This window comes from Bos grunniens, chromosome 25 (assembly GCF_055505025.1).
Source record: "Bos grunniens cultivar Pamir isolate PY7600 chromosome 25, Bosgru_T2T1.0, whole genome shotgun sequence".
In the NCBI taxonomy this organism is placed as follows: domain Eukaryota; kingdom Metazoa; phylum Chordata; class Mammalia; order Artiodactyla; family Bovidae; genus Bos; species Bos grunniens.
Genome location: NC_141189.1, coordinates 22,009,852 through 22,021,531, shown reverse-complemented (window position 1 = coordinate 22,021,531; position 11,680 = coordinate 22,009,852). Strand labels below are relative to the sequence as shown.

At 41.1% G+C, this 11,680-nt stretch overlaps 1 protein-coding gene across 4 annotated transcripts in view; it reads right to left on the bottom strand.

The window, feature by feature from the left end:
* USP31 (ubiquitin specific peptidase 31) overlaps positions 1–11,680 on the bottom strand; it is an 81,816-nt gene that overhangs the window by 26,780 nt on the left and 43,356 nt on the right. For 3 of the 4 annotated variants that reach the window (XR_015154635.1, XM_086375326.1, XM_086375327.1), the window contains exons 6-9: positions 10,125–10,269; positions 4,326–4,503; positions 966–1,077; positions 268–362 (exon numbers count right to left, since the gene is read on the bottom strand). Coding sequence is in view for 3 of the 4 variants with exons in the window: in XM_086375326.1 (XP_086231452.1) it covers positions 268–362; positions 966–1,077; positions 4,326–4,503; positions 10,125–10,269 (530 nt within the window). In the remaining variant the exon portion in view is untranslated. The remainder of the gene's footprint in view (positions 1–267; positions 363–965; positions 1,078–4,325; positions 4,504–10,124; positions 10,270–11,680) is intronic. The other variant, XM_086375328.1, reaches the window with a different exon arrangement.

Here is an 11,680-nt window from a genome sequence, read left to right as displayed (position 1 = left end):
TCATGGTGAATATGCAAGTGTAATTCATCTATCATCCTGAGACTTAGACCAATTTAGTTTCCTAACTTAAGTATTCTAGGTTTTCCTGATTCTAAAAATGATCATAAGACATATCCCACTCAAATATGAATCAAAAGTAAAGTAAGGGTTTACTTTCTAAATGAGCCTGAAGAACCTACCACTCTTCTACGGAAATTACATCAGACATCACTAGAAATTTACACACAAGCATACCTGAAATCCTAGAAGGTAATTTTTTTTTTTTACCTTTCTACTGTCGGGTGGCACAGAGGTTGCTCCTCCTGGGGCAGCAAGTACGTTATTCCCACAACACTGACCACACGCAAACTGAACGGACACACCTGCATCAAACGGCAAAGGCGAGTCAGGTTGGGTTTCTCCTCCAGGGCATGCGATTCACAGGGGCATTTCCCAACCAGGTTAGCGGGAAAGCAAACTGTTCTACAAAACGCTTCTCTGCGATATTCCGTGAGGTTGCCGAGCCACTCTAACACACTTTATATATGACTGACCCAAATGCAATTTACATATCAAATGTTATGCAAGACAAGTAACATGCTGCTTTAGCTTAACATTAAGTTTTCCACAGATACCTTAACAAAGTAGTCAGAATTTTGAAAATATATAGTTTGTCTACAAAATCTCTCTCTCTACAAAAGCGGATCACGTGCTAAACTTTATTAGACAAACGTAAAGGAACACCCGGCAGTTCACAGAAAACCTTGCAAGAGCCAGCTCCCTTCATAAAATGAGGGATAAATTCTCAGTCTGGAAAACCTGAATGTAGATTCTGCTAAGGAGCTTTTCTCCGGGGCTCCCCAACACTCCAGCACAGTGGCTAGTCTTCCCTAAGGTCAAAGGTCTGAACTCCCCATCTCACTGTGGTGACTGTTTCTGCAGGGGGTACACACACGCTGTTCTGGAGTGTCAAAAGGCTTACACACCTGAATGCAAACTGTGGGCCTCAAGAAGTACTTCATCTTCTCCAAGATTTCCTTCTGCAGAAGGTCCCATGCTATTGTCTTCTCTAAGTGCAGCACAAAAGGAAGTCCAAATCTGACATACATAAACAACTGTCATCACCTTAAAAAGTATGACAATTCTCTCAATACTGTAACTCCTTTTTCACGATCTTTTTAAATAGAATCACAACACAATTAGTTTTAGGGCAGTTTTCAAAAGAAAGCAAATAGGAAATTTAACACTCTTAAGTGGATGAAAAGAGTCAGAAGAGAAACTGAGATTTGTAAATGAAATTTAACAACTTATACACCAAAATGCTTCCAAAAAAGTATGGTACCATGATATTAGGTAGTAAGATGACAGAATTAGTGGAGACAGTGAGGAAGGCAGGTGGGTGTGGACGTGTGTCTGGCAAATAACATGGATCAAACGCGTAAGGGGTTAGGTGCCAGAGGAATAGACAGAGAGGGCTGGGAGGTCCAGCAGGGAGGCGGCCATACCCTGGTGGTCTGACGAGGAAGACACTGGCAAGCAAGTGACGCTAAAAGTCAGCTCCAGTCAAGCGGAGAAGCCACGTGGCCCCTGCCAGGTTTCCTATCCCAAGCTGAACTCACAGGTGTTAGAGAATGAGAGATAGAGCTGTGGTTCTCAGCCATGCGTACAGGCTGGTATCAGCAAGGGAACTTTAAAATACAGTGATGCCCATGAGATTCTGCTGTAATCACTCTGGTCTGTGGTTTAAGTACTGAGACTGTTTTAGGGCACCCCCCCCCCAGGTAGTTCTAAGATGCAGCCACGGTGGGGAGCACTGGTCTAGCCTTAACTCTCACCCAAGCCTCAGCCATTGATCTACTTGCTGTTGCCCTGAATGCATCCAATTCACACCCTGAACAGGCAGTCAATTCCCTCAGCCTGGAAAAGCCTTGTCACTCTTAAGCTATTTCCTACTCAACCATATAAGGACTCAGTGGCACCCCGTGGCTGCATTCCCTGAGCTCTGTGGACCAAGCACTGCTGCTGCTGCTGCTGCTAAGTCGCTTCAGTCGTGTCCGACTCTGTGCGACCCCACAGATGGCAGCCCACCAGGCTTCCCCGTCCCTGGGATTCTCCAGGCACTACTGCATTGCAAATACCACCTGCTTATTCTGCCTCCACCAATAGACTGTGTTATCTGATAGCAGGCACTATGACTGACTTATCTTACTAGCCCAAAGAGCCAATGCCTAGAAAACAGTAGATGCTGAATGAATGAATGAACAAATGAATACACAGACTGACCCTGACTTAGGCCAAAGCAGAGGTGCTAATGTCACTGAGAAACCTGCTCCTAACAAGTACCAGTTTACTCACAGTAGTACTCAACAGTAAGCCTACCTGCCTAAAAACAACTGTGATGTGAAATACATTATAAGCATGATGTGTAAATCGGCAGCCATATTGTTCATATGACGATGTCTCTACTTTTAAGAGACCAGCATCATGAAAGGGATTCCATAAGTCCTTTATTTTATATAAATCTGATGAGCTGCCTTTCCTTCTGTCCTTAAACATGCCAAGCTCCTCCTAATCTCAGCATCTTTTCAAAAAAATTTTTATTCCAGTATAGTTAATTAACAATGTTGTGTTTCAGGTGTACAGCAAAATGAATCAGTTTTACATATGCATATATCCACTCGGTTTTGAATCCTTTTCCCACATAGGCTAGAGTATTGAGTAGAACTCTGTGTTACACAGTAGGTCCTTATTAGCTATCTATTTTATAAACATATTGATAGTTGTATGTGTATGTCAATCCCAATCTCCCAATTTATTCCTCCCCTTCCCTTTCAGCCAGTAATACCTGGAGAAAACCCTAATCCAAAAAGATGCATGCACCCCAATATTCATTGCAGCACATCTGCAATAGCCAAGAATGGAAGCAATTTAAATGTCCATGGACTGGATAAAGATGTAGTATATGCATACAATGGAATATTACTCAGCCATAACCTCAGCACCTTTGTACTCAATGTCCCCTCTTCATGGGATCCTTTCCCCAGAGGCTCACATAGCTCACAACTTCTCACTTGGCTTGGCCCAGCTACCGCCTCCTCAGGGAGGCCCTCCCTCACTTTCCTCATTAATGTAGTTTTGCCAGATGGCACCCCACTCCAGTATTCTTGCCTGGAAAATCCCACGGACGGAGGAGCCTGGTGGGCTGCAGTCCATGGGGTGGCTAAGAGTCGGACACGACTGAGCGACTTCACTTTCACGCATTGGAGAAGGAAATGGCAACCCACTCCAGTATTATTGCCTGGAGAATCCCAGGGACGGGGGAGCCTGGTGGGCTGCCGTCTATGGGGTCGCACAGAGTCGGACACGACTGAAGCGACTTAGCAGCAGCAGCCAGACCCCCACCAGTGCATTCTATCATACCAGCATGTTTTAATATCTTCAAAGTAACACTGACTGTCTGAAATTAAATGCTTACTTGTCTTTAGTGGCTCTGTCCTAACTAGGTTGCAAGCACCAAGAGAACACAGATCCTGCTGTACCCCTAGTGTTTAGAATAGTGCCCAACACACAACAAACACTCGCTAATGAACATCATAAATATACAAATCAACACATTTTGCATTTATGTTATTTTCCATTCTTAAATAAGAAACTTATTTCAAAGCAACATTTTAAAAGGTTAATATAAATGCTACTCTAATATTAGAAACACTGTATCCTTCCTCCCTGAAACACATCCATATGTTGTTATTACTCAAGTTACATTACTAGTGTGATAAAGTTACTTTTTAAAAAGACAGTCTAAAACTCCCATAAATCCTTAGAGAGGGAAACAGATTTAACAGAGATTTCTAACTTCCAAATGTCTGACTAAATACAGCTGAATGAATAGTGGTGCCATTTGCCGAGACAGGAAATGATGGGAGGGTCAGGTTTATAGGGAAAGACAATGAGTTCAGCTTGGAACACAAGACTGAGGTGCACATGCCATCCAAGCAGCTTTGTTAAGATTTTTTTTTAAGCTGTAAAGAAAGTAGCTGGATACAGGTCTAGAAGTCTAGAGCTCCAGGAGGATCTTGAGCTGAAAATACAGATAAGAAATGTGCCCCTGAAAACTATGTGAGCTTGAAAGCCATCCTAACTCAGACCTTATCATCCTAAATTTATATTCTCCCCGTGTCAACCCCTCAGATCAGGTCAACTTATACACATGCTCTTCCTAAAATATCAGAATCAAAAATTAAATACTCAAGAGTAAGGATTTTTTAATCCCTACTTTATAAAATATTTGAAAATGTTAGGCTTTTAAAGTCTCAATACTCATTGGAAAGTAAGTTGCTTGTCACCTTTTCCCTTGCTGCCCAGTGCAGGCTCGGTTACAGACTAACAGAACGATCTTGTCGCTTCCTGCTCTTGAGGGGGGCAAGTCCGCTTTCCCCTGCTTTGCTGCGGCTTGTGTAGAAGACAGTCTACAGTGATCCAAGCCAAACTTCAAGTGGTTTAGGTTGTTGTTTAAGTGAATTCCTAAAATAAAACGAAAACTTACTTTATCTCTTCAAATGTCTTTATTATTTCATTATAAAAAATTTACGCATCAGAGAAGTTAAGTTGTCATTACGTTATTTACACTGCAACTGAATGAGGAACAAATGATTGACTTTGAGATTACTCATCCAGCCCTTAAAAAAATTCTTGGCATCCATTATATCATTTAAACTAGCCTTACCTACCTTAAAAACTGAAAATTAAAATGATTCACTCCAGTGAATATTGGTTTTAGAATGGCAAGTCTGCAGGATGACACTCCAGGACAGACTTAAAATGAGTCCATACAACCAGCAACCAAATTTTTTTTAATAAAGACAAGTATATGTGGAACAATCTTCAATATTCCAAAGGTAGTTCCTTTTCTTTGATTTAGACCCAGGCGTCTAAGGCTCACAGCCATTATAGAACTTTAATCAACTAGACTGGATTGACCTACAATAAAGTGAACAAAAATGTATGTTTGACAGGCACAGTGCTGGCCTGTGCAGGTCTTCAAAATCCAGGTCTTCGAACATGCCCCAAGGCAGAGCTATCTGTCAATCAGAGGTGCTAAGGAATTTAGCATCTAGCCAAGGTCTTACACTTAGCTCAATAACTGCTCATTTCCTTAATCCTTTGGAAGGATAGCCTAAGGAAATGATACACCAACTGGAGAAAAGAAGCCCTCCACTGCCACCACACCAAAGAAATAACAGTATTACCAGAAGGAGAATAAAATAAAAGCTGCTTTACACAAAGGTATTCATGGCAAAACTCCAGCAATAAGCTAAATACCCAGCAGTAAGTATTCAACAAATTTATTTTGGTATTAACTATGCATTTGTTGAATCTAGTTAATACCAAAATAAATTCCAAATTAATTAGAGAACATAGAAACTAGAAATAAGGAAGAATTGAATCTTCACCAAGCTAGTAGAGGAAAGAAAACCTTTTAAGCTTAAATACCATAAAGAAATCACAAAAGAGCAGCAGGTTTCACTTCATAACCATTTTAAACTTTGGTATGAGAAAATACTGAATTTGAGACAATTAATGGGCTCATTTCCTAGGTTCTTAGCAGAGGTAAGGTTGGGAAGACCTATTCTGCTAAAAGTGATCAGGATTCCTAATGAGATGAGAGGAAACACTCAGCTGCTGAAAAATCAAGCTCCACATTCAAAGTCTAGGCCCACCATTACCAGCTGTGTGACCTGGGCCCCTGACCTTACCTCTCTAAGTCTCAGCTCCCTCCCCTGTAAAATGGGGAAAAGAACAGCCTCGCAGGTATCAACTACTGATGAGGCCTTTGTAAAGAGCAGAGGCTTACCATATTCGCTAAGTGCTATACTCTTCCAACAAAGGCACTTATATAACCATGGACCTCACCAAATTCACTTATAAAATAGAAACAGTGTTAACCCTAAGCAACTGGGAGATGAAGGGGGATTTGGGGAAAGGCTCTGACCATGTATTAGGAATTATACTCATCTTTCTGGGTACAGAAAGATGAAGCAAAATACAGTCCCAGCTACAAAGAATTTCACAGTGTGGTAGGAAGGACAGAGAAGAAACCAGCATTTCCACACAACACGCTAGTGTCAGAGATTAGCAGAAGCCACACTGGAACACGGAAGAGCAGGAGTCAGTCAGCCAATCTGGGGTTGGGGAAGTGAGGACAGGCTTTCAGCTTTTTACTATAATGCAATTAAAATTAGAAAACAATTAAAAAAAAAAAAAAAAAAAGCATATGCCTGAAAATAAAGAGAGAAAACTGGATCCTAAGCTGGCAGTGGGGAAAGCTGAGCAACCCACAATACAGAATCACCACAGGTTCAGAGACTAAAGGCCCCAGAGACCTGTGGAAGTAGAGCTAAAGAAAAGAGGAACAAGAGAATCGCCAACAGGGGCGCCAAGGCGGCTCAACAGCAAAGAAAAATCTCTTCAACAAATGGTACCGGAGCTACTGAACATTCACACGCAAAAGAATGGCACTTCACACCACACACAAAGATTAACTTCAAAAGAATCTAAGACCTAAATCTAAGAGCTAAAACTTTCTTAGAAGAAAACAGATAAATCTTCATGGTCTTGGCTTTAGTGTTGGATTCTTGGAAACGACATCAAAAGCAAAAGCAACAAAAGAAGGAAAAGAAAAACTAGACTTCATCAAAATTAAGGACTTTTATGCCTCAAAAGATAGTATCAAGGAAGTGAAAAGATAACCCACAGAATGGGAGGAAATATCTGCATCATGTATCTGACAAGGGTCTAGTACCCAGCAAACATAAAGAACACATAACTCAAAAACAAAAAGGTAAGCAAGCCAAGTTTAAAGGAGGGAAAGGTCTTGAATAGACATTTCTCTAAAGAAGAAATGGCCTAAAGCTGCATGAAAAGATGACCAACATCATTTATCATTAGGAAAATGCAAATAAAAAATCACAATGACGTATCACCTCACACTCACCAGGATGGCTAAAATAACAGCTATTGGTAAGAATGTGGAGAAACTGTAACCTTCATATATTGCTGGTGGGAAGGAAAAAATGATGCAGTTTCTACTAAAAACAGTCTGGCAATTTCTCAGAAAGTTAAACACAGAATTATCATATGACCCAGCATTTACACTTCTAGGTATATACCCCCCCAAAAAAAAACTGAAAATAGGTATTCAAATACTTGTACACGAACGGTCACAGCAGCACTACTTCATAACAGACAAAAGGTGGAAATTCAAATGCCCATCGACAGACGAATGGATCAAGGAAATGTGGTATATACACATAACAGAATAATATTCAGTCATAAAAAGAACTGAAGGACTGATATATGCTATAATGGACGAACCTGGAAACATTATGCTAAGTGAAAGAGACAAGTCACAAAAGGCCACGTATTATATGATTCCACTCATATGAACATCTAGACTAAAAAAATCTACAGAGACAGAAAGCAGAATAGTGGCTGCTTAGGACGAGTGGGATGAGGAGATCGGAATGTGTGCTTAGGGGAGACAGAGTAGGTGTTAATGAGAGCTGCAGAAATGAATTTTCAGCAGAGCAAACAGGAGGGAAAGTATAAAAGCATGTGGCATGTTCAAGAAATAAAGAGTAAATCTGGATAGGGTACATGGGAAAGAAGATGGAATATATTAGGTTGGTGCAAACATAATTAAGGGTTTGTAGCATGAATTTGCGAGAAGGCAATGGCAACCCACTCCAGCACTCTTGCCTGGCAGATCCCGTGGACGGAGGAGCCTGGTAGGCTGCAGTCCATGGGGTCGCTAAGAGTCGGGCATGACTGAGCGACTTCACTTTCACTTTTCACTTTCATGCATTGGAGGAGGAAATGGCAACCCACTCCAGTGGGCCTGGTGGGCTGCCGTCTATGGGGTTGCACAGAGTTGGACATGACTGAAGTGACTTAGCAGCAGCAGCAACAGCAGCATGAATTTTAAATCATTATAACTAGGCTCAAACATATCTTTATTAGTCAAAATAGGAACCATTATAATCAACACATTTTGCCAACAAGAAATAAGTTTGTTTATTCTTATAGCATAAAAACTCTTGGAAAGCATTTTCTGCATCCTGTTGGTTGTGGAAGCATTTTCCCTGCAAACAGCTGTTGAGATGCTTGTCGAGTGGTAGCTGGTTGGCGAGAGGTCAAGTGAATGTGGTGGATGAGGCAAAAGTTTGTAGACCAATTCGTTCAACTTTTGAAGCGTTGATTGTGCGAAGTGTGGTCAGTTGTTGCTGTGGAGAAGAACTGGGCCCTTTCTGTTGACCAATACTGGCTGCAGGGATTGTAGTTTTCATCAATTGCTGGGCATACTTCTCAGATGTACTGGTTTCGCCAGGATTCAAAAAGCTCAAGTGGCTCAGATGGGCAGCAGACCACCACACAGTGACCATGACCTTTTTTTGGAGCAAGTTTGGCCTTGGGAAGTGCTTTGGAGCTTCTTCTCAGTCCAACCACTGAGCTGGCTGGTCGTCACCAGCTGTCATTTACAATCCACTTTTCGTCGTAAGTCACAATCTGATCAAGAAATGGCTCGTTATTGCTGTGTAGAATAAGAGAAGACAATACTTCAAAACGATGTTTTTGATTTCCAGGCAGCTCATGAGGTACCCACTTATTGCACTTTTTCACCTTTCCAATTTGCTTCATATGCTCAATGACCATAGAATGGTCAACACTGAGTTCTTCAGCAACTTCTCATGTAGTCGTAAGAAGATCAGCTTTGATGATGGCTCTCAATCGTCACTGTCAACTTCCGATGGCTGACCACTAGGCTCATCTTCTAGGCTCTCATCCTCTTTGCGAAACACCTTGAACCACTACTGCACTATTCATTTGTTAGCAGTTCCTGGGCCAAATGTGCTGTTGGTGTTGCAAATTGTCTCTGCTGCTTTACAACCCATTTTGACCTCAAATAAGAAAATTGCTCAAATTTGCTTTTTGTCTAACATGCTTTCCATAGTCTAAAATAAATATAAAATAAACAGCAAACAAAAAAACACAAAGCAAGAAACACATATTAAAATGATGTATAAAGTAACCACCACATTTATTTAGAATGTATTCCAATTTATCAAATGGCCAATTTCAACAATGCAAAAACTGTGGTTACTGTTGCACCAACCTAATAGTAGAGAGGCTAGAAAAAAAGCAAAGCATTCATCCAAGATATTTAGATTTAAATGCAGACAAAAGGGACCAGGCATTCTTCCAAGGTATTTAGATTTAACTGCAGACAAAGGGGAACCACTGGGACATCAATAAGCATGTAACATGATCAGAACTCTATGTAAGAATAAGCCTGGTAGCACTGTGAAGAAATAATTGAACAGGAGAAAGCCCAGGGGTAAAGAAATTTCTAGAAAAGCCCAGTTGAGACTGGTCTGCACTGTGTCAGCAGCAGTAGAATGAACAGGAAAACTACAGAGTATTTGATCAGTTATGAATTTAAGTCAAAATCCAAGAGAAAAGTGCTTGGGCCAAGCTTGGGTGAGAAGAAGGACAGTGATACTCCACAGAAAAAACACAAGAGGAGCAAGAAAGAAACGCTCAGTGTGAGATGGCCGTGGGGCTCCAAGCAGAGATTCCAGCGGGCCGCTGAAAGTCAGGGTACGCAACCAGAAGATGAGTAGGGGCTAGAGGAGAGTTTAGTTCTAAAAATCACCAGTGCAAAAAACTGGTAAGACTGGGTAGAGCAGCAGCTCTCCAACTCTCACCTGCACCAGAATCACCTGTTAACTGACTGCCGGGCTCTGCCCCCAGCGTCTGTCACTCAGTAGGTCTGGAGGGGCACCTAAGAATTTACATTTCTCATCAGTTCCCAGGTGACACTGATGCCTTGACAACCACTGGAGTAGAGTAAAAAGAACAGAAGCCCTAGGAGCTGAAGAACCTAAGGCCAGGAACAAAGTTCTTTTCAAGAATTACCTTCTTCCAGGGAAATATGTAACCTAAAATGGATACCATCATAAAAAGATATGTTAAGTGTATTTCACCACAATTTCAAAAAATTACACCATCATACAATAAGCTAAAAGAGTAGACAGTTGTTAAACCTGCAAACCCAGGTGGTATTATGGAAACAGATGCTCATTTACCTCTTTGACTGAGAATTCCTTCGGGCCTAAATATTTCTGGAGTCTCAAAGGCAAAAATGCAGTCACTTTCATGGACTGTTTCCAGGTCGTCTGTGTCACAAAAGGAACGATGGAACCCATCATAGTACATTTCTGTTAACACAATCTAAAAACGGGAAAAATGCAAATAGTTGGGTAACTGGAAAGTCAGTAAGAATTGATCTCCTAATCCAGCTGTGAACTTCTCCAGATCAGCAGGCCTGCAGGGGAGTTGAGGGCTTGGAAACATCTCATCACGCCCGGGCGATCTGCCTTTAATAAGAGAATCTTGGAAGCGCAATATCCTCTGTGGTTTTATAACAACAAACTGATTTCAGAGTGCTGGGGCACTAAATCCAGCTTTGGTGAAGAGAGTCAGCGCTTACAAAGTCTAAAGCCCTTGTTTCACAGGGAGAAGAAACTAAAGAGAGATGGAGTGACTTGCCTAAGGTTATACAACTATCCAGCCTCATAGCAATAAGAGTCTACATCTGATTCTGAGATTTTCTACCATTAAATTTTCTTCTTTTCAGATTAAAAAATGTCAAATAACCATGGAGATTTGTACTGGAAAAAAAAGTAAATCGACTCAAATGCCCAACAAAAGGAACTAGTTAACTATACTATAGTTCTACTGGAATTATAAAGTTCTTTCAAAGAATAAGCTACATATATTTGCACTAACATGGAAAGATCTCCTAAGTAAATAGTGAAAGTCAGAAAAGAAAAGTATGAGCACATGGTTCCATTTTCATAAAATAGTAAATAAAGTATATGCACAAGACAAAATATAAATGAATATACAACACAGTATTAAAGTTAATAAGCCTTAGTTCTAAGATCCTAATACAAGGTACTTTCACTTTTACTAACTTTTATTAAGCTTCTGAAATGGCTGACTACTTCATAAAGAAAGAAAAATAAAAGATGGGGAAAAAGACAATGGAGACATGTAGAGACCTCATGACACGCTCAGCAGCCCCGTCCAGTGAAAAAGTACTGGGCCAGGCCTCAAGAGGTTCCAGTTCCGGCCTGCCACCAACCAGCCCCATGACCCTGAACAAGTCACATGGTGTCTCTGGGCCTCCTTCAGATGAGGAGGTTGGACTGGGCTCCTAAGGCCCCCTCTACTATCACAAATATACTAGGAGTCAGTGAGGTGAAAAGGGCTTGGTGGCATAGTCCACAATCCAGGAAAAACAGTCCTCTCGTATTTTTCTTCTAACAATTTTAATGAACACACTGTCTTCCTGCAGGTGAACACACAAGTACACTTCACTTTCTCCAGCAAGCTGAGGTCAAAACAAATCTGTAATTATATCACTCACTTAAACAATGCAAAAAGAGCCAGACAGCACTGGAGGCTTTAAAGATACAACCAGATTAGCCTCAGACACACACCGAAGCCTCCCTCTCTCTCTCTCCCCTCATCTTGAATTTACAACAAAAAGAAAGAATGAACGAGCATTTCAAAGTAAGGAAAATCACGAACATTTTATCAATCTGCGAGGACTTGGCCTATGAAAATATGAAATACT